At 36.2% G+C, this 25618-nt stretch overlaps 1 protein-coding gene across 11 annotated transcripts in view; it reads left to right on the top strand.

The window, feature by feature from the left end:
- BLTP1 (bridge-like lipid transfer protein family member 1) overlaps positions 1-25618 on the top strand; it is a 115056-nt gene that overhangs the window by 46072 nt on the left and 43366 nt on the right. For 9 of the 11 annotated variants that reach the window (XM_054823258.1, XM_054823259.1, XM_054823255.1 and 6 more), the window contains 25 exons: positions 159-436; positions 1200-1450; positions 1915-2173; positions 2592-3435; positions 4269-4339; positions 4814-4987; positions 5308-5428; positions 6291-6437; positions 6731-6858; positions 7254-7456; positions 9087-9284; positions 9947-10158; positions 10401-10552; positions 11440-11590; positions 12708-12860; positions 14090-14330; positions 15665-15813; positions 16240-16459; positions 17350-17508; positions 18901-19076; positions 19604-19779; positions 20390-21096; positions 22429-22668; positions 23095-23188; positions 24679-24729. In XM_054823258.1, the coding sequence (XP_054679233.1) occupies positions 159-436; positions 1200-1450; positions 1915-2173; positions 2592-3435; positions 4269-4339; positions 4814-4987; positions 5308-5428; positions 6291-6437; positions 6731-6858; positions 7254-7456; positions 9087-9284; positions 9947-10158; positions 10401-10552; positions 11440-11590; positions 12708-12860; positions 14090-14330; positions 15665-15813; positions 16240-16459; positions 17350-17508; positions 18901-19076; positions 19604-19779; positions 20390-21096; positions 22429-22668; positions 23095-23188; positions 24679-24729 (5555 nt within the window). The remainder of the gene's footprint in view (positions 1-158; positions 437-1199; positions 1451-1914; positions 2174-2591; positions 3436-4268; positions 4340-4813; positions 4988-5307; positions 5429-6290; positions 6438-6730; positions 6859-7253; positions 7457-9086; positions 9285-9946; positions 10159-10400; positions 10553-11439; positions 11591-12707; positions 12861-14089; positions 14331-15664; positions 15814-16239; positions 16460-17349; positions 17509-18900; positions 19077-19603; positions 19780-20389; positions 21097-22428; positions 22669-23094; positions 23189-24678; positions 24730-25618) is intronic. The other 2 variants (XM_054823250.1, XM_054823251.1) reach the window with 2 other exon arrangements.

The following is a 25618-nucleotide window of genomic DNA, read 5'->3' as shown; positions in this document are numbered from 1 at the left end:
GTATGCTTGCATATAAAACTTGTTCTCTGACTTTTTTGGAGAGAATAGTTTCCTGAGATCTTTCTGTGATGTAGTAGGTGGTGTGTTAACTGGTTTAAGGCTACTCTTTCTTTGTTTCACTCATGACTAATCAGACATGTTTTAAATCATGTTTTCAGATGGGTGCTATACGTATTGCGAACTGCAACCTCCACAACCAGTCTGTTGGAGAAGGTATAAGTGCTGCTATTCAAGACTTTCAACTGAGACAATATGTTGAACAGCTGAACAATTGCAGAACTGCTCTTCAGCCAATATTAAGGAGGGCATACTGGCTGGAAGCTGGCTCTGTCAACTTGGGGCTCATCACTGCTGACATTGCTTTAGCTGCAGATCATCCTTCGAAGCACGAAGTGCAGAGACATTTCTTAGAAACGCATGATAACCGAACTAAGAGGTAAGAGATATGATTGAAGGAGATGCATTTACGTTTTTTTGGGGGGTGTAAGTTAATACATTCATCTAAAGATGGAATGTTGTTTTTTGCTTTTGGGGTTTTTTTTTTTTGCTTACGGAGATTACAGTTTCTTGTAAATTTTTAAAGTATGTTGAATCGTGGTTTGAATGTGCTTAGACTATACAAAATTGTGTGATTTTTGGCAAAACTTATTTTTCCTTCTGCTTTCCCTTATCCCCGAAAAGGAAGATCAGGGAGAGGACAGAATTGAATTTGTCCTTTGTTCTCAGACTGGACTGAAAACAGGCCTTAAAGAGTCCTAAGCAAGCTGATGAGCAACTGTGAACAAGATGCCTGGTGTAACTCTGACTTGTGTATCTCTCCAAAGAGCAATTGCCTCTGGCATAAGCCACATTCACCAGTGGGAATGTGTTTGCAGTGCTTGGGAATGTGTTTGCAGTGCTTACGCCTGTGCTGAGAGGAAAGGGTTGCTACTATTAATGTGTATTGTGGCAGGTGGACGTAATCTGTGCCTGAGTACTGCATATACATTTGTGATTTGCTCCTTTCTGGAGCTAATCCTTCATTTTATGTCTGACATCTGTGTTTCAGATGCAAATCTTAATCATTTCATGCTGGCTGAAACAGGAGCTCACGTATAAGAGAGGGATATGTTTTAATCTTGTTTTCACTGAATTTAAATGTACTAAGGCTGATGTGGTCACGTTTTTGTTTTGTTTTCTGTTTTTCTGCCTTTGTATAGATTGTGGTTTTTGTGGCCTGATGACACTTTGAGGAATAAGAGAAGCAAGAACAAGTGTGGCTGTCTTGGTGGTTGTCGATTCTTCGGTGGCACGTTAACGGGACTGGATTTTTTCAAACTTGAGGAGCTGACACCTTCAAGCAGCTCTGCTTTCTCAAGTACAAGTGCAGAATCTGATATGTTTTATGGGCAGTCTTTACTGCAGCCAGGAGAATGGATAATTACTAAGGAGATTCCTAAAATTTTAGATGGTGAGAATGCATTGTACTGTAATTTTACTCTATTTTGCTCAAAAGTATAATTTTTTAACTGCACATTACTATTTATAGTCTTTCTGATTCTGGTTAATGAGTAGTACTTGTGCTCTTGTGCAAGAGGTGCATGGGCCCTTCTGAGAGCAGACAGTGGCTTGATAGTAGTGAGCAAGCTTTCATATGCTGAATTCTTCTATTAACATGCAACTCCTTTCTGAGTAAAAACAAGTTTTTTGACTTGCATCTGTTCTACTTATATAGAAAGCAGTCTACCAAGACAATTTGATTTTTTTGGCTGCTATGACTTTATTCGTTTTTGTTAGTACAATATGCTAGTAGGTGTATGCATCTCAAAACTAGGGCTTTTATTTGATAACGATTTTTATTTCAGCAGACAAGGAAGAGACCACTGCAGCTGTGTTATCAAATGTTCAATTTTTCTTTTCTGTTGCTGATCCTAGGTAAAGCAAATGGTGTAAAACGAAAAGATTGGGATTGCAGATCTATGGGAATAGAAATAGAAAGAAAAGCACAACATCTAAGTCTACAAGTGCCATTGCGTTCCCATAGCTCCTCGTCGTCTTCGGAGGAAACGAGCAGTTCTAGTGCTGCACTCCCCTTGCTTGCAGGTGAGAAGGACAGCCCATCGTCAACTACTGAGGATCACGTGGGACAGAAGGAGTTCTTGTCTGGTGCAAAAAGGGAAGATGGTCATGGAAGGTTAGTATTCTCTGTCCAAGTAGAAGTATAATTCGAATCTTGAACATGTTATGACAGAAAAAACCCTTATATTTAGCAATTTATAAAGTGTTGGTTATTTTCTAATGGTACAGCTGAAATACACTTCCTAGTTTGAATGCAAATTTGGATCCCTAATAGGGGATGATTACCTGATCTAGATAGAAAATCCAGCATGTAAGACAACAGCACTTGCCATTACTATTTGTTTTTAAATCCACTATATGTAGACAAGTGCATTAACAAGTGGCAGAATTTAATATATAATCAGCATTATGAAAATAATTGTTATGCTAATAGTAAGTCATGGAATCACCGAAGCATTTGACAGGTCCTATAAAGTAAAAAGAGAAGCATTAATAATAAAATAAGCAAACGAATCTTTAATTTTTGTTTCCAGTGTTGCAGTTGAGGGGGCAGAGGGCAGCCCTGCCTCCCCTGGCAACCAGGAAAGGCCTGTTGGTCAGTCTCCCCTGAGGTCTCCACTGAAACGGCAAGCATCTGTGTGCTCCACCCGGCTTGGGAGCACCAAGAGCCTCACGGCAGCCTTCTATGGAGACAAGCAGCCTGTTCCAGTTGGTGTGCAGTTCAGCAGCGATGTGTCTCGCAGTGATGAGAATGTCCTGGACTCCCCAAAGCAGAGGAGGAGCTTTGGTTCTTTTCCATATACTCCATCTGCAGATTCAAACTCATTTCACCAGTATCGTTCGATGGATTCCAGCATGTCAATGGCTGATAGTGAAGCTTATTTTTCTGCAGCAGAAGAGTTTGAGCCAATAAGTAGTGACGAGGGTCCAGGAACATATCCAGGGAGGAAGAAGAGAAAAAAGCAAGCTCAGAAAATTGAATATAGTAGAGGGTCTATTTATCACAGTGTGGAAGGGCCCTTAACAAGCACAATCCATGGAGAAATTAGTCAAGATGTTAAAACGTTGCCAATTAAGACTCATCCTTCACAGGCTTCATTTGTTTCAGCTCTGGGAGGAGAAGATGAGCATGTTGAAAATATGTATGTCATGGAATCGGAGAAGACTGTGGAAAGTGAGCAAATAACTTCCCAGCAGCCTGTGATGGCATGTTACCAAAATTATCTTACACAGTTCCAGGTGATCAACTGGTCGGTAAAGCATCCCACTAACAAAAGAACTTCAAAATCCTCATTACATCGCCCTTTAGACCTTGACACACCGACGAGTGAAGAAAGTTCGTCATCTTTTGAGCAACTTTCTGTCCCAACTTTTAAGGTATGGACGATGGAGGAAGGAGGATTAGAGAAAGGAATTCAAAACAAGTTAAAATTCTTTAGTACACCTGTTGTGTAAATAAAGCTATGAGAAACTTGAAACTCTTTGCTTTTAGTTAAGGAATTCTGATTTCAGATTGTGGGCCATGTGGCTGGGAGGTTGTGGAAAAGAAAAGATGTGGAATTCTGTGGATAAGACGTGTTCTGAATTGTCATTGTTGCACTTAAAAAAGCTGCCTGTTGAATGATATGCAGCTGAAAGATATTTGTGAGTTCTGTTTAAAATGTGTTTCACAGAACTTCAGTAGCAATACATTTAGTACTGAAAGTATAATCTAGGCTGTAAATGCTTTACTTCAAAGTAAAGTTGAAACGTACAGATTTAGCAAATGATTTTTGTAAATGTTTGGGGTGGGGTGGTTTTTTTCCCCTTGTCGCGTATGTGATATGAGCATACATGCTTAAGGAGCTGAATGAAATATATGAAAAATAATGGAAATGACTTCATAGAAAATAGATGTCTAAGCTCTGGAATTTAATTTGTTATCACTTTGCTGCAAATCTTCATGTGTTCATGCAAGCCTTTCAGAGATTTGTATTTGGAATTTTTTTAAAGCAATTAGTCACTATTTATCTATGTAAAAACTTCGTAATCTAATCTCTCAAGTAATTTAAAAAAAATAAACCTGGGAGCTTCTGTATGCTATATTGGAGAATCTGCATATGAGGGATTCTGTTAAAAACTATAAGGAGAATCTGTATTTGAAGATTCCTTGGATATTTTTTTCCGTATATAGAAGGAATGTAATACATTTCTTTGCACTTTCATCTTAGATTGTTAAACAGGGTCTCACAGCTAATTCGTTACTGGACAGAGGCATGCAGCTAACGGGATCAACATCTAAGTAAGTTGAATACTGCATAATGTTATTAGCATATTTTTTAAGAGTAGGATTTTCTTGATACTCTTGTTAAATATTTTTGCTTTTGCTAGCCCTTCCAAAATTAGATTCGTAGCAGTAGTTTTCTGTACAGATCTATTTTAGAACAGGTTATTCTATTGCAGTATGTTTAGTGTTGGTCAAAAAGAAGGTACACCATGAAAACATAAAATTATTTCACTCATACGTTTTCAAGATTGTGATTTGCAGCTTAATTTCATTTGGGAGGTGCTTATGGCAAGTGTCTATTGCATTGTCAGAAGCTGAACTTGAATCTGGGGAAGGACCTTGCCTGAGGATTCTATTTGTGTACTTTCTAAGTGATGTGGTTGAAGAAACCTGCCATTTTATGTGTTTTATGAAGAATTAAAATAATACCAGGGTGCTTTTGTATTTCCTTGCAAACCTAGATTATTAATATGTATTTGATTTGTTTAGTACACCTTATACTCCTTTGGAAAAAAAGTCTGCAGAAAATACAGATGATGAAACAATAACAGAAGAATGGACGTTGGATCATCCCATCTTCCAGACACGGACAACGGCAATAGTAGAAGTAAAAGGAACTGTAGATGTAGTTCTGACTCCTCTTGTAGCAGAGGCACTGGATAGGTAATTAATTTTACTTTTGCTACTGCAGTGTTAACTGGTTATGCTAAAATTGTCTAAAATCAAAGCTATTTTGTGCAGCAAAGGTTTAGATGAAAGGATTGAATAACATGACTGATGGAACAGTAGGGCCTTGTACCCAGTGAATGTAATTTGGCATTTCCTGTGAAGAAGCTAGAAGAATGTTATGCTGACCTGGGAAGTGCCCTTTATGTCTGTCAGTGCTTTGTTCTTCTCTGTAGTGTTAATTAAACATTATCGATGGTGCGTCATGTGAAACTGGAAGTTTAAATGGTCTGTTGTGGGCTTCTTTCCTCTCACAGGTACATAGAAGCAATGGTGCATTGCGCTAGCTCTCGACACCCAGCAGCAATCGTTGATGATCTGCACTGCAAAGTTCTTCGAGATGCTGTACAGAACAGCAAAACCAGCTTCTCAGAAAATGTAAGAAAGGGAATGAAAGATGCACAAAGATTTGAAAGAATATTGTTTTCTATACTTGACATAGAAAAAGTTTTAATTGAATTCAGTGTTTTGAGACATAGTAGCTAAATGCTATATTGATTTGGAGTACATCTTTATTTTTATCTTGTGTTTAACGTATGTATGTTTTATAATCAACTGTTATATACTGTCTTTCAGTGACCAGAAATCTCTCTTATAGGATTGAAGTTTTTCTGCTTTGGACAGTCTAATCATAGCTACAATAATTTGCATGAGATTATATGTTCTGTCCTTAGCAATTACTATAACTGATATTCTTTTGTATTATATTCGTATCAGCAATACATCATTTATTCTTCTGCAACAGTTAGAGTCTCTGTGAAGTAGAGGAAAGTTCAAACTAAGCTGTGAAAGTGCTTGTTTTCTTTGCAGTTAATCTGGTACCTTAAAAAATTAATTTAGCTTGAAAAGAATTGTATGGTAGTTCTACAGAATTAGGAGTTCTTTCTGTCCAAGTTAATGACCATATCTGTGTTTAGTGTCCATTATACTGTGAAGTCTAAGAAATCACAAATTATTACTTCATGATAAGTTGTTCTATATAACTTATATATGTAGAACTCAAACTTTTAGCTGAAACCTGGTCATTAGAAAGTTTATTGCAGAATGGCATTGCTACCCTTATAGATCTAAACCTACTGTATCTGTAAGTGCTACAGTCCTTGTTCTAGAAATCATGGTATTATGCTTTCAATGAAGCCAGAATCTCTGGCTTCTTCAGCACTAAATACTGTCCTATTACTCTTTATCTTAGCAGCTCTGAGTTTCAGTGAGAATAAATTATTTCCCCCCCCCCCCCAAGTTATCTTCAAAGCAGGATATCAGAGGAACAAAAATAGACACTACCACTACAGGAACAACAAACCAGGGACCAGCACAGACCAATCTGTCACTTAAGCAAGATAATGTGACAATTAAAGGTCTTCAGGCCAACGTTACTGTACCAAAGGTAACAACTTTTTGTTTAGCTTATTAGTAGATATGTGCCTTACAAATTCCCCTTATTTTGCATCCCTATTAGTTCCCCAAAGGCTTAAGTGAAGCTATGTATTTGTGCTAGGTAACTAATGTTTTGAACAAGATAGACTGTTTTGGAGCAGCTCAATTTCATTATGGTAAATGTGCATTTTTTTCATTTTACTGAGAAGTGTGAGACAAGATTGTATCAGAAATTAGTGATGTATACTTAACAAAACATGTTTTTCTAAATTTCTCTACTCTCTGGGGGAATTTTACATATAGGTGAACCTGTGTTTACTACAAGCATCTGTTGATGAATCCCCAGGGGTTTCTTCTGGCAAAACTGTGACTCACGTTTCATTAGTAGCTTTGTGTTTTGATAGAATTGCCACGCAAGTTCGTATGAATAGGTAAGAATAATACGTATCACTATTTGTGGCTCTTTCTTGTTAAGCTAGTCAAAAGGCTTACAGTGATGCTAATTTTTTTCAGTTCTGAAGAGTATTTGAAAAAGTTTTCATGACTGAGTTAAGCAACAAATGTGTCTTCTGTGTTTTATAACTTAACATCTAATATCTAATTAGAATTGCAGTTTCTCTAAGAAGTGGAGGAACCCTTCAGGAAGAATTTTGGAACTTCAGTTTTAACTCTTGCTTATATTTCATGCAGGATAAAATTAAATTTTTCAATATTTTTCTACCAAAGCATCTGTTCTTTTTAACACTGCTATGCCAGTGTGACTTAAAAAAAAAAATCAAATCTGAGATTTGCTTAATTGTTTGTTTTTTCTTCCTTATATTCAAAGGGGTATAGTTGAGGAAACTTCAAACAATGCAGAAACTGGGAGGAATTCTGTCACATTTGATCGTTACATCCAAACCAGTAAAATGCAGCCCCAGTCTTCTGGGTCACTGAGATCCAATGCTGGAGCAGAAAAAGGAAAAGAAATTGCTGCTAAATTGAACATCCATCGTGTTCATGGACAACTAAGAGGCCTTGATACAACAGGTAAGCCTTTTTTTATATTGTAGACATGTCAGTTTTCGTAGAGGATAGGTATAATGTGCCTGTTGTACTGTCAATTTCAGTGTGACAAGCTGTAGATTTTTAAGGATGGTGACTATAAAACTGGAAATGAGATCTACCCAATTGTCTTCCTTCTTGTTTGTGTTCAGGAAATTTCATCAAGAGGCTATGAATTAAATTCAGCTGCTATAACTCCCGATCCTGGGAAAGCCTACCTGGTAAAGATGACCAAAAGTAGAGGCAGGTTTTTTTAAAACTGGTTCAATTTTGATGGAATCTGTACCAGTTAGTGCTGTGTTTTACTTGGTCCTGTTAAGAATAGGAATCTGTAGAACATGAGGAAGTGCTCTGTGAAACAAGTATGATGAAAAAACACACAATAAACAAAGAAAACCTCACCCCAAATCCCACCACTGTGCAAAGATGAATGAGCAAAGGAGATTAGAGGAAAACAAAAGCAATAAGAGAACATTAAAATAGTTAACTCCATTTTTACTTAGTTATGGGTAGAATCTTAGCAGTAGTGTCCTGTGTTAGGTATGCTGCAGACATTCGAGAAGACCAACTGATTTTTGATTTCTAACCAAGAGAACTCATTATCTTCTACTTTAAAAAGTTGAGAAATGCCTTTCTAGGGATCTTAGCATTTCACGTATACTTCAAAAGTGATTGCAGCTATAAGTTGGGAGTAGAGAGTGAGGATTGAAAGGGATATAAATTGAATCAGTGTAGTTCTTTTTCCCAGATATTTGACATTTAACTGTGTGTGAGTTAATGGGCAATAGGTATAAAATTGTTTAAAACGTTCCTTTAGAAATGTCACTAGAAGAAAGGATTTATATTTAAGCTACATCCTGACATCAAAGAAATCAAGGTGGCATAGTGCCCTCCTGGATATTAGACAGCAAAGATTATGATGAATTAAAACCTGCTTGAGTCTGTATTTTTTTAGGAATCAGTGAGACTTAGTGCTTTATGTCCTCCCAACGCAGACATAGACATGCTTCCAACTGAGAAGCAATCTTTGAATTAAAATTAGAACTTTATTTCTAAACGTCCTTCAAGTATGCTGTAGTTAATACCAAGTATGTTTCTACTAAAACATATTATCCAAGAGCACTGTCAGTATCACTGTCACTTGTTGCTATTGAGCCATAGGTATTTATTAGGAAGAGTTTGGTTTTTTTGGTAAAGTAATTTCAGGCCAGTTGCCATTTTCAGATAAAAATCTGAAGACCTTGTTTGTATGCATGTCTTTGGAACCATGACCCTACAAAAAGATGAAGGTGGCAGATGTGTTAGGATTGGGAATGTCTTGAAGATTTAACTTTGTGTTTCTTGGTCCCTGTTTTTCCGAGCTTAAAAATTACCCTGTCCATATTAACATACCAGGAGGAAGGTTTTTAGACTTTATAAACTATGCTTCTTTTTTTCTTGCTCATACTTTGATTTTTATTTTTTTCGCTCTCTTCTCTCCTCTCCCCCTACCCCTCCGTTTGAGGAATGCTTAAGGGGCAGCACTCCCAAAACACGGTAAACTTCAGAGAGCTATTTGAAGATGTAAAGTTTTTTTCATTTTGTAACAAAATGGTAAATATGTTTGTTTTCACAGATATTGGAACTTGTGCAATAACAGCAATTCCTTTTGGGAAATCAAAAGTTCTTTTTACTTTGGAAGAGTTGGATGAGTTCGCTTTTGTGGATGAAACAGATCAACAAGCTGTTCCAGATGTAACTCGAATTGGTCCTAGTCAGGAGAAGTGGGGTTGGATAATGTTTGAGTGTGGAATTGAAAATTTAACTATAAAAGGTAAAGCTTTTATGTAGACTTTATAGTATTTTGCTTTACAAAACTGCTAACAATTCTGTTAGCAATTATGTGATTAGAAATTGCTGAATATAGATAATACTAAATCGTACATGTCTATTGTAAATAAATTATATCACATAGACTATAAAGGAAGTTTTAGTAATCAATACCACTTATAACAGTATGTGAAATAATTCTATATAAATCAGTTTGAGCAGTTTCTGAAGTTAAAATGAAGGTAGAAATTGATGCTTTCACTGATCACTTAAATAACCTTGCAATCATACCCCAAGTGTCTCCTGATAGGGTCAGAGTTTTGCTTTGGGGGGAGAAAGCTAGCTTGAAAAAGAGGAAAAAAAACCCCAGTGCATATGTATTTTCTGGAATCCAAGTTACTTTTTTTTCAGGGAATAGTGTTTACAAAGTCTTCATGTGAGTATTCTTTGTCTACTTGGAAGAAACTATCAGAAGCTCTACAACCAGCTGTTAATTGTTGTATGGAAATTGTAGTGATAAATGATTGTGTAAAATAGTAATGCACCTTATTTAACCAAAATCATATGTATTCCTCCTCTTAAGTTGCATATCTTTTCAGTGGGACATAACTTATAGACATTTACGTGTGGCAAACATTTGCAGTCTTGGTGTGTGTGCTTTCATAGGAGGAAGACAATCTGGAGCAGTATTGTATAATACGTTTGGAGTCATGGGTAAATCAAGAGACACAGAGAGAGGTGGATTGCTTGCATCAAATAACTCTTCAGATTCTCCAACTGGTAGTGGTTATAACACTGATGTGTCTGACGATAACCTTCCTTGTGATAGAATAAGTCCCTCTTCAGACATTAATGGCAATTCAGTTTCAGATGAGCAGGTATGTACATACAACGTAGAAATGATCGGTCTTGGGTTGGTTTTTTTTTGAAAGTGATTAACATTCATAATAAGAAATTGCCAAATTAACAGATGTTGTGCCAACTGAATTCATACTGTCTGCTTGCACACTAAGCTTCCAGCTTTCGGCAAGGTCTCTTGGGAGAGTTGATGGACACCAGCTTTCAGTGTAATCATTTTGGAAAACAATTCCACTTTTTTGACTTTGTTTCCTTTTTTAAGGATGAAGGGGTTGAATCTGACGATCTGAAAAAAGATATACCCTTGATGCCTCCTCCCCCTGACTCTTGCAGCATGAAGCTAACGATCAAAGAAATTTGGTTTAGTTTTGCAGCCCCTACCAATGTGCGCTCTCCAGCCCATGTATTTTCAAGGTATAATTTTACCTGATTTAGAAGAAAGAAAATGACAATTTTGCTTTGATAAATTGCAGTTGTGTTTGGTAGATTCTGAATGTAATTTCAATAATTTGTGAAGCTTCTCTGCAAGTTTTGGATTTTACATATATCACAGTAATTTTTGCTTCAATTTTTTTATTGTTGGCATTTATATGCAAATGTTGCTAGAAAATTTTTAGTTAGATATGATTAAAAGAAGAAAAGAAAGATAAACAAACCAATTGACAAAAATCTTCCAATGAGACTGAAATGTGTGAAGGAAAAAGGCAGGGAAGGTATTTCTTTTGAGTAGGAGAGATGCTAGGGAAGAGAACCACTCAGTGCTTTTGGTATTCAACTGGTGCTTAACCCAGGATCTTACTGCCATTGCAGTATAAAGTTCAAGATAAATCTTTCTAAGATAGTTTTTCAATTTGTGTTTGTAGAACAAGCCAAATATTCTTATCTGTCAATAGTTTAAGCTTGGTATATAGCTAGAAAATACTTTCTGTTTTTTCTAATATTCTTGCCTCAGCCCCTCAGCAAAAGTCCTTCATGATGGTGTTGTGTAACAGTTAATGTGGGATTCAGTCAGTGATGAGAATTTCAAACTGTATGATTTCAGTAGGGAATACAAATGGGAAAAGGAGGGAATAGCAGTAGCAAGAGTGGATGGAATCCATGAGTGTGTGAGTAAAACAAGACCTGCCTTAGGTACTTTTGGCCAAGTTTCATTTTCTGAGCGATAAATCTGTGTTCGTTGCTTTGTAACATTGTTCTGTCATATTCCACCTATTTGAATGTAATTCATAACAGCATTAGAAAATCTTGCTAATTGCTGCTGCAGAATGTGAATACCTAGTTCTTTTTATTTTTCTCAATAGGCAGCTGAACCTCCTGAGTACTGCAACACCTGCAGTTGGTGCTTGGCTTGTTCCCATTGATCAAGTGAAATCATCATTAAATAAACTAGAAACTGAAGGAACCCTGCGAATCTGTGCTGTTATGGGTTGCATTATGACAGAAGCTTTAGAGGTAAATGACCTTTATAAAATCAATAGGCATATCAGAACAGAGCAGTGTAACACTTTTTTTTATATATATATTTATTTGGGATTCTGGATATTGTCACTGATAAACCTATAGCACCTCTTATGAGCCTTTACTTCCAGAATTGGTCACAACAGCTCACTACCTGTGCTTTTTCTACAGAATCTAAATTTCAGAGGGGAAAAAAAAAATCAGCTGTTAGTAGTGAGGAAGTTTTGTGCTTCTTACAGGAGTACATCTCCAGATAAAATAACTGGAGATTCTACCTTTTGAAAGGGAAGAGTAAGAAATATGGCTGTAGGCTGTGCTATATTTTATGAAATATAAAAGTGTGTTGAATTACGAAATTATGAAATATTCAGGGTATCTTTTCAGGAGGATTTTTGTGCTCCTGCAGTGTATTGAATCATTGTGTTTATGGGACTTGCTTGCTAGAGGAAGGGAGGACAAGCGTAGTGAGGGTGAAACATTCTAGCAAGAGATGCAAGATAGACTATTTTTTTGTTGAAAACTAGGATTGGTAGAGCTTTAATGACAAATCGTGTGTTACTGTGATTTGCTAAGGAGCCTTCTTATGTGCAGGGAGCTTTCTGCTGTGTGTTTACTTAGCACCATCTAGTGGGAAGATTGAAGTGATAATCGTTGTTGAGATCCTGTCTTGCAATGTGTTAGACTAGTTTTCTGCTGTACTCCAAAAATCATCCTTTGCAGCAGTCTTTTATTGCTACCTCCCTTCCTATTTCTTTTCCTACCCTTTTTCTAGCATTAAACCGAATTAGAAAAGTGTCTGTTTTTTCTCTAACCAGGAATAAACAGGGTTTTTTTAAATCTCAGCTAGCTGTGCATATATGTCTATTAGTCCAGAGATAACTTTACAAAGTCTGCGATTTAAATCTAGCCTTCTATTTTATTACTTCACATAAATAATCAAGTATGATTTTTCACGTACCACTATTTAAAATAAGGTAGGTCGTGGCATATCTTTGTTGCAGAAGTTCGAAATAGGATTAAAGTTTGCGATGATAGGTGAAATCTTGTAGTTCATGCGTGTGTTCTGTTTGCAAGTATGTTCATATGTGAAAATTGTTACACTTTAATCTAGAATAAGAGTGTGCACTTTCCTCTGAGAAGCAAGTACAACAGGCTTACCAAAGTGGCTCGTTTCTTGCAAGAAAATCCTTCTTGTTTGCTGTGTAATATATTGCACCATTACCTTCATCAAGCAAATTACTCCATTATTGAGGATGCCACCATGGTGAGTTAACCTGTGAAAATGGAAATAACTCAGTATGTTAGTTCCAAATGTACAAATTCTAATGTCTTAAATTAGGTAATAGTTTAAGGAAAGATAACAAACAAGAAAATATAACCTAAACTCATATATATCCTTAAATTGGTAAGTAGATATGGCTTCTCTCATTTCATTTTCTTTCAATCTGCTGTTTTTGTTGTGGCCTGTGTATATGCATATTTTTCATTGAGCTATTTTCATCAAACAAAAAGGCATGTCTTTAAAATTGTTAATGGCCTTTTTATCAGATTTCATTTTTCTTCGAGATTACAGTGAAGTAGTAAAACTTTGCATCTGTAGTTTTAAAATTGAATAAATTTCAATTACTAAGGCAAGTGCATGCACTGATTAGCTTATTCCAAATTCTTTCCTTGAGAACTAGTTTTCATGTCTCTTAGAAATACTTGCATAATGCAGACAGTTTGAGCTAGAATTGTGGAAACTTTAAGGCTTAAGAATCTAATCTTTTTCTCGATGGCTTTAGAATGTAAATGTCTGGATTTGTAGTGATAAATAATTGTTTGAACAAACATATTGGGCATAAGGAGGAGTGTGTGTTCCTGATTTTGTATAATTTTCATAATCCAATTCCATGGCTGTCAGATTTAAACACTACATTTTTCAACATATTCAGCTGAGAGCCCAGTGATCAGAAATAGCACAATTTGTGACAGAAATACCACTGTTTGATTTGTGGTCAAAATAAGAAGCTTTTTTTTTTCTTTAGCACAATTCAGTAACATAATCAAAACAATCTCTGTATTTTGCCTCAGATTTATGTTTTTAAAATATTGCTTATCAACAATGGAAAAAACCCTCATGTTTTTAATTTGTTCTGTTTATACAGTCGATCTAGTACCATTATGAATTTTAATCCATACTTCAGAGCCTTATAATTACTTCAGTACTTTTAGTTTCATATTTAATAAACTTGTTTCCTGTTGCTTATTTTTAGCCCCATGGACTCGATCCTCAGATCATGTAAATTAATGTATTTACTGGGTTCAGTGAAGCTATAATTTTTATCTGTTAGCAGCATGGCTTCTTGTTCTTCTGAATGGATGCTGTGTGGTGCCAGCATGTTTCTGTCATAAGCCTCTTGAGCACAAAGATTTAAGGGAATTCTGACTCCCCCCCCACCTCAGTTTCCTTTAAAATGCTGTGATATGCATTTTTAATTTCATTTTTTTAAGAGTGATGGCCTTCCTGCCTTAGTAACCTTAAAGAAAGGTCTAGTTGCCTTAGCAAGGCAATGGATGAAGTTCATTGTGGTGACCCCAGCCTTTAAAGGAGTCAGCTTACACAGACCAGCTCAGCCAGTGAAACTGCAGACAAACGCCTGCCACGAGCACGAGGATGGACTGGGATTAGACAACGGAGGGGGTCTTCAGAGTGACACAAGTGCTGATGGAGCAGAGTTTGAATTCGATGCAGGTATTTTTGTGTTCTTCTGTCTCCATAAACATTCATAGGGACAAGTAGCTCCTCTCAGAGCATTTGTATCTTCTTTAGTTGTAATGCTTGAATATTATTATTCTTCTTTAGAATAATCAAGCTTCTTGTTTAGAATCATCTTCATTTTGAAGCTGCTGCTGCCAATTATAATTATAGTATTATAACAATTATTACTAGTTTGGGGAAAAACAAAACAGGAGACTTCTCTTTCTTCACATGCTTTGTCTTGTTATTTACTGCACAAAATATATCAATTATTTGTTAGTTTGGAATTAGGATTTTGTTGTGCAGCTTTTGACCTCAGTAAAAATTGTAACACGCATTTCTATGAAGTCTCCCAGGAACAGCTTTGGACTTTCTTATTTGTTCTCAGTGAAGACATATTTTCATATTTATTTTTCCTTGTTTTTATAACTTCCTATGTGGTAGATTTCTGTTGCCAGTTTACACATTCCCAATTTAACATACGCTACTGATTTAGCTTTGTACTTGGTACAAAGCTGACTTAAGAATGACAGAAAGGAAGGGCATAAATAAATACATGTTTTTGGAGCACTTTTTTTGCTGTCTTGAGTTGACTTTGTTATTTAGTGTTTGTAGCATCTATGTACAGTGTTCTCATGAATACAATGTTTGTTTTTCTTTTCTCAGGTAACAATTAGGTAACACTGAGGAAAAAAGAATTTTAAAAAAATCAGGAGAATAGTCTGCTTTTGGTTAAAAACTAGGCAAATATTATCAAATTAAATAGAGCAAAACCAGAGATGTTTGTATGTGAAACTTGTATGTAATCGTACAGTATGATGGAAATTTTTCTCTCCTCTGAAATATCTGCTTTGTTTGAGCAGAAACAGACTATTAGAACCAGTGAAGTATTTTAAATTTTCTCTACTGTGTATATTATTCTATTTTTCACCAAGAATTTTGGAAGTGGCAATTTTGCTGCCTTGCATACATTTACTTATGGATGGAATTCATGCAAATGTGAGCATCTTAAGTCAAAAAACGATCAACCATGGCAGAGTCAGCAAAAGAAAGTGAAATTTGGCAATTTTCTTTCGGATCTGTAGCACAGAGCAACAGTTGTATGACATTAGAAGGACAGAAAGATTTGTGCTTGAATTACTACACAAAATCCAGTAGGCCCATGTCTGAGGTTTTCTTATTTGTCTTAAAAATCCCTTGACAGCAGTGTGTAGGTGTGTGTCAGAATATGGAAGTTCATGACTGCTTGTAAATAAATGTACCTAATAATAAATATTCTTGGTTCCCTGTATATCTACAAATGAGAAAAATTGTTTTCTTGATTCCAGCTACTGTCAGTGAGCACACAATGCTCTTAGAAGGGACAGCTAATCGTCCTCCACCTGCTGGTGGCTCTTCTGGGCCTGTAACTGGTGCTGAGATCATGAGGAAATTATCCAAGACTCACACTCACAGCGATTCTGTTCTGAAAATAAAGGTAAGTTTCTAGTGCCATGTGTGAGGGGAAAGTGGTTTGTGGCTGGCCTGTCAAGAAGCAATTCTGTAGGATGCAGATGAATAAATACTTGTCTGAAAAGTAACTGTAATGCATGGACGGTATGCTCCTTACCTTATAAAAGTGATGCTCGATCGGTTGGTTTATATTCTGCATCTGTTCTTTATGGTTTTTCTTGCCAATTAACTTCAGAGCCATGCTTAAAAAACATATATATGTGCATCAGCACCTTTATGCACAATACCTATATGGCATATAACCTCACCCAAATGAAGTGCTTCTTGTCCAGAAGTTTGCAGGAATGAGAATTTTGTAGTTACTGTGTTCCGATCTCATATACAGACCAAACATCACTTCCTTTTTGCAGTTTACACAGTATTTCATTAGTTTCTTTGTTTTCTCCACAAGGGTATACATCCGTATCATTCCTTAAGTTACACTAGTGGAGATACAGCTACAGATTCACCGGTGCACGTTGGCCGTTCTGGAATGGCAGTCAAAGAAAGTCCAAGAAAAGAGAGTCTGCTCAGCTATCTTACTGGGAGTTTTCCTAGCCTGCATAATCTTTTGGAAGGAACTCCTCAAAGAAGTACAACTGCAGTTAAAAGTAGTTCTTTAACAAGAACAGGTATGATGTGAGCTAAAGGGAGGGGAAAGGAGGATTGATTTTATTTTAATGATTTAGAAAACGTACTGTGTTTTCACTATGAGTTATCATTTCTGTTTAAGAACCCACCTCTCTCCCCCCAGATAAGAATCCTAGTTTTTAATAGCAGTTCCTAGACATCACTGCACCATACCATTTCCTAGAAACAAACAACAAGTATGTCAGGTTGGGAAAAAAAATGACAACTAACAAAAATAAAATATTTTCCTTTTATGTAGCCTTACTGCTTTTTGAGTATAATACACGATTACTTAAGTGAGTCTTTTTGAATAAATAAGGAAATGAAGTGATCACTCTGTCATTTTTTCTTGACCTTGTAAGTAGCTCAAAAAATGGACTAAAACTAATGTTCCAGTAGCTTAGTTTGTGTATAATAACTTGCAGATTTTCAGTAAAGGTCTTTTGAACAGATGTGATTTGTAGAAGTTTGAAAAACATACATTGAAATTTTTATGTTCTGTGTTATTGTTCAGTGTACATTGTTATAATTTATATAAAGAAAAAACAGATAAGTTTGATACTGTATTTTCTCTAAAACTTCTCTCCTTTGCTGTCAGGGAATGAAATATTATTCAGAAAAAAAGGTATTTCTGTTTCCTAATGACTCCTTTCCCCTAATTAATAGTAGAGATGAACCAACGTAAAGAGACTTGTAGCGCAACATCCAATAGTCATAGTGTAACTTCTGCTAGCACCTGTAGTGCTGCTTGACACATAGTTTATGGGAATAAACCTTGAGGACTAGGCTTACTTTTATAGTAAAAACGTATTGTCAGTAAAATTATGCTGTGTTCCTGGTTTTTGCTGACTTTGCTACAACAAATGCTAAAGCTTTTGATTTATCTGTACAGGAAATACTGTGGCCACAGACATGTTATCTGAACATCCTTTGCTGTCTGAACCATCTTCTGTGAGTTTCTATAACTGGATGTCAAATGCTGTGGGCAACAGAGGAAGTGTAGTGCAAGAAAGTCCGGCCACCAAATCTGGACACAACAGTCTTCCAACAGGTATTGCTAATTACAGCTGAACCTGAGAGGTGATTCTGGGTTGGCTGTTTCTGTGCTTACAATATTCCTTCTGAAAGTAATTGAGCAAATGACTTAAGTTCAACAGCTGTAAATACTACTTGTGGGATTTCTCAGCAAACCAGAACATGAACAAATGCGATTTAAGCAAAACTGTTGTTTTCGTTTCCCTCACCCTGACTCCAAAAATTTAGTGTTTTCTTACGTTTGGAACTGTAAATGTAGCTGTCAAAAACAACGTGTGGCTGCCAAAAACTAAGCTGTAAAATCTTCTTCAGTTGCAGAGTTCCTTGCATTTTGTTAGTTATTTTTAATCTAATTTGCATATACTGTTTTTGTAATAAAGATTTCGTACATTGGAATCCTTACTTTTTCTCAGTTCAATTTTGAGACTAAACATAAACATCTATTTTGACAGTAACATTCTTCGGGGATGGGAAGTGATCAGCTGGTGTAAGGGAATGGGGAAAAGAAAATATACATTACTGAAGGTCATAAGTGTATTAAAGAAACAGATATGTGACAACTTATTGCAGCTTATTTATTATTCCTATAAGCCTGTCATTATTCATAATCCTCAGATGTGTGTATCTTAATCTTCTTTTTTGCTAACACTAAATTTGAATGTTTCTTCTATTAATAGTCTTTCAACCATAATATGTTAATCTTAAGCAAAAATAAGTTGTTTTAATTTGGCTTTAATATTGAACAAATAGTCTGATCCTACAAAACATTTTTTTGCTGTACATATTGTTTAACTGGTGTGGCTTCTCTGTAAATTGCAATGTGTTTCTCTGCAGAAAGAAGCATAGGGTAGAAGTATTGCTTTCAATATTTTATTTTTTTTCCAGAAAAAGCTGTATTTTTCCTACTGAAACTGCAGGAAAGTGGCTGTCCATAGTCATTTTTAGAAAGACCATACAAAGACTAATCTATAGAGATCTAGTTAGATCTTGTGTTGAGACTAATAAAACCCAGAAGCTTAAAGCACATTGAAAGCTAAAAGCAAGTATCTGCAGCTGTGGATAATCTTTGCTTTTTTGTTGATGGTATAGGCTACTTGGCCTATAAACTATTTCAGTTTAAACAGGAGTTAAGTACCCTATAGAATGCAATACAGACAAAAGACCTTGGGAAGGAAATATTTTTGTGCTTGCCAAATATGACTCGGACTATCTCTAGTAACTGTTTCAGCAATATCATACTGTTTCTTTATCCTGAATACCACTTTTGTGAGGCTGTAGACCTGACTAGGACTCTGACTTTCCATGGATATGGCATGTGTTTCTATATAATTAACCTTGCTGAATGAATAGAGTTGTTGGTGGTAAAATTTGCTGTGGTGTTAGTGTTCCATGGGTATTTATTTTTTAGGTGTGGCACCCAATCTTCCTACAATACCTTCTGCTTCGGACTTCAACACAGTTTTGTCTAGTGACCAGAACACCCTGGATGGCACGCACTCACAGCACAGCACCAGTCAGGATGACATTGCAGGTGTAGAAGAGGGGAATCAGGGGTTTCCTGCTGTCCAGCTAGCAGATGCACAGGTAGGGGTGATTTGCTGATGTATTTAGGGAGTTCTGTGGGGAAAAGCTAGTTACTACTTGAAAAATAAACTTAAAATGATGAAAACGCTATCCTGTTTTTGTACATGTTTCTTATGCATTCCTGCATAAAGATGAGAGGCTCAAGAAACCTCTGAGGTGTCCGTTAACAAACTTTGAGAGGTGATTGATAGAGCATTGTCTTATAACTTCAAAGAACGCATTGGAGCCTTTATGAGAGCAGCCTGGTTCTCTGGAGTACTTTTCACTGGGGTGAACATGCAGAAACCTTGCTCCCATAGCTAAGCATTCAGTGCCAACTTGTGTAGTCAATCTTTTTACTCCGAGTCCATCAAGCTTCTCCTTTTATATCCACCTTCTTTTCTGTTTTACAGTACTGTCAATAAAACTTAAAAATGTTCTATATTATGTAGCTGACGACGTAAATATTGTAGATGAACAAATGATGGAGCAAGTATGTAGGAATAATCTAGACAAGAAGTAGTAAATCAGTGGGTTTTGTTTTGTAGGTTGTTTTCAAACCTCTTCTAAGTTACACGGGAATTCAGTCTCAGGATGCAATGCCGCTCTGCTACAGAATGTACTTCGGAGAATACCTTTCATTCTCAGGAACTTTAGACTGTCTAAGAGCCGATATTGTTGATTCAGATACAGCAAAGGAAAGAAAAAGCAAACGAGCTCGAAGGTATGTTGTGAGGTATTTGAAAACGTGTCTATTGGTTAAAGAACAGAAATTAGGAATTTTATGCAAAGACATAGAATTTTCCAAAGCACTTCCATAGAATAAAGAGCAGTCCTTTATTTTTTTTAATCTTACCTGTTTGCTCTTCCTGTTAAAATATTTATTTTATCTTCCTATGGAATAATTTGGAAACTTTTAAGTATTTAAACCTCAGCTACTTTTGAAAATTGGAGATTGGGGAAGGGAGAACTGGTGGGAATAATAGCGGGGGAAATTTGAGAGGCTCTTAAATGCTGTTTTGTAATTAATCCTGTAAGTGAGGTTGTTACGTTCAGTGTAAATGCTGAATCACCCCACCGCTGATTTTGGGCAAAGCTTTAGGTTGTGGTGGAAAGATTGCATGCCTGAACTGAATGATTACTGTCTTAGTAGCACGCAGTATGAAAGTATAAAACTTCATTTTTTTTTTTATATTTAGAACTATGGTAAGAAGATGATATCCTAAGGGAAATAAAAGGTTGAATTCAATAAATCAGATGTAGCACTGCACAGAAAAGTATTTGACTCCCATAAAAAGAAACAAAGAATTAACTTGTACCTTTTCTTTCCTTAGGCAAGGAGCTGTCAATCTTCCTCCACTTGAATTCAAACCAGCTTTGATGTTAGAAACTTTCAGTATTAGTGCGGTTGTAATGGAGAAATCCATGTGCACACCTCACAACTCCACCAACGCCCTTTCTTTTCATGACTTGAATAAACGCTATTATAATACTTTTCACTGTAACTTTACAATTTCTTGCCAGTCCATAAGCCAGCACGTAGATATGGCACTAGTTCGTCTCATTCATCAGTTCAGTACAATGATTGATGATATCAAAGCCACCCAGACGGACATCAAACTTAGCAGATATACAGCTGGATCAGCCTCTCCGACACCTACTTTTAAAACCCGCAAACACAGAGACTTCCGCTCTTCTGATTTCAGCCGAAGCTCTCGAGGAAGTCTTAATGGAGGTAACAGAGTGAACAACACCAAGAACAAAAGAACAAACAATGAGAACAATAAAAAAGAGTCTCGAAACAAGAATTCCTTGGGGAGGTCAGAAAGAAGAACTTCTAAAGTCTCCAGGAAAGGTTCAAAAGATGTAGTTGACCACATGACTATTCATATGGATGACTCTGACTCTATTACCGTATCGGAACAGAGCGAACCTTCTGCTGAGTGCTGGCAAAACATGTATAAACTACTGAACTTCTATTCACTCATTTCCGATCCAACCGGGATTTTAGAAAAGTCTTCTGAAACTTTCGGGCCAACAGGTAAACTAGTTCATGAGTCCAAATAATTGAGAATGTGTGCTATTGCTCAAGTGTATTCTTCTAAAGCTTGACCATAAGGCGGTTTTTGAAAGTTGCCCGCCCCATCTACCTTTGATCAGAGGGACAAGTGGTGAGGACTGTGGGGGAGCTTGTAATTAGTTCACCAAGATGGTGTACAAAATAAAAAAATTCTTTTCCTGGCTTTATAGTATGTTTTGATTCTTTTGATCCTAGATTTAGTCAGAAATGTGTGAATTGATTAGTTTTAAATTCAGTCCCTTAATATTCTTGTGCAGCTCTGTTAATCTCGATTTGCACTGGGTGTGGGACTATGTTAAAAAGTTAAATCTTCTGGTTAGTTGTGTACAGAGTGGATTGAGTTTGTTCCTCCCTAGGTGCTATTTTGTGTTCAAGTGGCTAATGGAAATGCTATATATTACAATTCTGTGAAAATATTAAGCACATACATAAGCAATCCAGAAGGAAATAATTTCTGCCCTGGGAATGACTGAGTAAGAAAAAAAAAAAAAACCAACTGTGAACCTACCTTTGAAAGAAGAAAAGGTGAAATACTAATTTTGGTAAAGTCCAGCAAAGATTACAGGTGTTTGGGCCATAATTTCACTCAAAACTTTGAGATCTGGGCTGATCATTGCGCTTTCTTTCCAATGTATTTTAGCACAGCAGAGTAAATTTGAGAGCTGACTTAGAATCGTTCATTTTGTTGGTGAACTTAGGCTGCTGTAAATATGCAGGGGATACTAGTTAGGCATATTTTCTTTGGATATATTTTTAACTAAAGAATGAAAAACTGAGAAAGTGTCAAATGAGAGCATCTGTTAAACAGAGGGCAATATCTTTCATGCACAGAGTATCATATCCATAGCTATGATATCTGCACAAAATGTAAATTTTCTTACATTGTTTTTATGTTCTTCAGTATTAAAAAGGAAAACTTGCTCATCCAAAACTAAATTATAAGAAGCTTTGACTGAAATGATCAAAAAAGAAACAGGACAATTGGAAACTGTCAGAGCTTTTTTTATTGTATAACAATAAAATCACATAAATACTAATATTTATATAATGTACATAAGAATATATCTATGAATAATAATGCAATCATGTCACTCATCATTGTCCATTTTGTGTCCTGGATTTGTTTCAGTTGCAGTGTTATTAGAGTGGCATAAGCAAGGCCCGGATAATTTGCTTAAAAAGTTGGCTTGATGTGCAAGATAAATGATACTTGGTTTCAAATTCAAATATAAATCAGGTGTGTCAAGGATTTCTTGTAAAGTATCCTTAAATAAGTAATTTGTATTTTCATAGGTGTGCGAAGCCCAACTGAACCTGCTTGTAGAGTGGTGTTTGAGAACGAACAGGATAATGGCAGAGATGCGCAGAGGAAGCGCAGCTTGGTGACTTCGGAGCCACAGCATGTGACTCTCATAGTCTTTGGCATAGGGATGGTGAATCGAACCCACCTGGAGGCAGACATTGGTGGTCTAACGATGGAATCTGAACTGAAGAGAATCCATGGCAGTTTCACCTTGAAAGAAAAAATGAAAGGTGGGATAAGCTAAACTGTACTCTGTAATTAAATTCAGTGGCAGCTGTACATGTTGACGTGTTTGCCCATACCTATACCAATATGTATGTATGTGCATGTGTAATTTGTTTGTAAATAGAGGTATTTTATGTCCATGTGGATAGTATAATAACATTCAACAAGTTCTTTTAAAAACTATTACTAGGATGCTAAAGGATTTTAAATGGATGTGAGATTTTTCAGAAAATGCTGTGAAGAAAATTATTTTAAGATGATCACTCCTTTCATTTTCAAAAGCTTTCTTCTTGTCAAAATTTAAATTTGATATTATTTAATGTGACTACTAAAACTGTAATTTTTCAATTATTTTCTTGCTGCTATAATTTTGAAAGCAGTAGGAAGTATTTTACTGAATAAAATGCCGTTAAGTATCTTTTTTCTTAAAGATGTACTACATCAAAAGATGACTGAGACATGTGCCACTGCTCACATCGGAGGTGTCAATATCGTCCTGCTGGAGGGAATCACCCCAAATATCCAGTAAGTATGAAGCCTGACAGTTTAAAATTGTTCAAGTGCATAGAAGTGATATCAGTTGTGTGACAATAAAGATATGTGGCTTAATACAGAGAAAACATTGCTGGTATGTTTTTAGGGAGAATCTGTGAAGTCATAATTTGGTGGCAACCATGCAGCTATTGCAGAATTGGGCCTGAGTTTGATTCCTAAAGCTAATGATTGCATGTGCCTGTTGACAGGAGCCTTTTCTAGGAAAGGCATATCTGAGTAAACTGAGAAGGAATATGGTGGATATATTTTTTCAGTTAGGTTTCAGTCTAGGGCACCCAATCGCACAAGTCTTAGAGAAATATGAATATTCCTGTTACTTTCTATTTCTAGTAAAAGATAGTTGTAAATTCAGAACTGATTGTAGGATCACAGTGTAAATAGGTAAGTGACGTAACTGAAAAATTGTAGGTGCCTTTCTTGTAAAAAGAAAGAAATTAAATTTCATGTAATCAGAACTTTCTGCACTGATTTTATTCCATGTGGTCTACGTGCAGAAACTTTATTACATTGTGTGTATTGTTTCTCTTATGCTTCTATTTTCTTTTTGAAGCTTATGGGTTCCACTAAACCATACAAGATTTTTAGGGAGTACTTAACCTACCGATGCTGATTATTCCCATTTAAGAACTATATTGTTTCTTTAATGGATTTCTTTTTTAACTCCTCTACTGCATGATTCTTTGTGTTATTTTTACAGTTGTAATATCCATTCTCCACCCTTTAGGTAATTGCCACAACTTGGCGTGGGTGGGGGGAAGAATCACTTTTTGTGCATGAACATCTTGAATGATTTGCTCAGCATCCACATTGTTATCTTTTTTTTGCCAGGTTCACAAACTCAAAAAAAGGCATGCATTATTTTTCTTTGTTTCTAGTTGAACTTTCTTCTGTTTGAGTTGCAAAACAGTTGAACTACAATTCTTTGTAACGTACATCATCCTCAAGCAGATTGAGTGTTAGCTGGGTAACCCTCAGTATGTGATCTGGTTTTAGAATATTAATGTTATAGAAAAGGGGCTAAATAATGTGACTTGAGTCTCTCCTTTTAATTCCTCTTTAGTTTGGAACATGCTATATAAAACTTAAAACATACAGAATTTTATTCATGTCCTCAGCTGAATTGCTCCCAATAATGTGTTTCAGAAGGATAAGTGAAATCTGACAGCCATGCAGGGTTTCTGAAAGTGACTGAGGTTCTTCATGTCTGTTTTATGTCCCAATCTTACTGAGCTTCCATATAAGGGAGGGTACAAAAGGAAAAGGGGGAAATAATGATAAATCTTTAACAGCAGCAGCAAACATAAAACCTGAAAAAACCCAAAACCTTCAGCTTGGTAAATTTGAAAGTAAGTGTCATATTGTGGGTTACAAGTAATTAACTGACTAATTTTGCATGAATGTTTATTCTTTATTTGCTTTGTTTTTGTTTTTCTTGCTTTCTCTTCAATCTTCATCTGTAGACTGGAGGATTTTCCTACATCTCCTACAAGTACAGCCAAACAAGAGTTTCTGTATGTCATATTATTATGTTTAATAGTCTTGCAATTAACTCTGTGTTGTGTAGCTAGTAGCTGCATTCCTACTGTGTGATTGTGTAGGCAGATGTTGCTTGAATACATTTTAGTTTAACATCTAATATTACCTAGATAAGCATTTAATGTAGCCTGCTAAATATCTGTCAAAACAAGCCCTTGCAAATGTTAACAATCTAGCTTTAGGGGCAGGTATTGGGTCACTACTGTAATGTTAGAATGGTTTCACTGGCTGTTAAGTTCTTTAGATCTACTTCTATGCTTATTTTAATGAGGTGAAATAATGCTGATAAACGTGAAGGAACGGACAGGTTAGATTTGCTTTGAACTTGGTAAGGAACTGCTGTGTTTGCAGTGACAGTACCTGTTGTGATTTCAGCATGAACAGGACCATTCCTTTTGTCTGTCTTTACCTCCCTGCTGGGTTTAATTACTAGGCATGCTGACCAGGTTACGCCAGGACAAAATGCTTTCCTTAAAACCATGTCTGTGCATCTACTGCTAACGAAGGTGACCCTCTTCGTGTCCCCTAGATCCATATGTGTGAATGTAGGTCTTTTCTCTCACAAAATATGCAAAGTCGCTTTCTTACTTCCTGATGCTAAAGTCCAGAGGGTCTCACTGGAGTAGTAGTCACGGTGGGAAATGGTACACTGGCAACCTAGAAGCCCTGTTAGAGAATGACACTGCAGTACTCTGAGAAGTAAAGTTATGTAGCAAAAAATTGTTAGGCTTTTCTTTCTTTTTTCTTTTTTTCTCCCCCAGAGCATTATTCTGAGCATGGGTTTCTTTTGCTGTTTTAAACCACCAGTGTGTATCTTTTCGAAGGACTTAGTACAACTGCTGTTACAGCATTTGCGTATATTCA

Source organism: Grus americana, chromosome 4 (assembly GCF_028858705.1).
Source record: "Grus americana isolate bGruAme1 chromosome 4, bGruAme1.mat, whole genome shotgun sequence".
Lineage (NCBI taxonomy): Eukaryota > Metazoa > Chordata > Aves > Gruiformes > Gruidae > Grus > Grus americana.
This window is presented reverse-complemented; position numbering and strand designations above follow the sequence as displayed.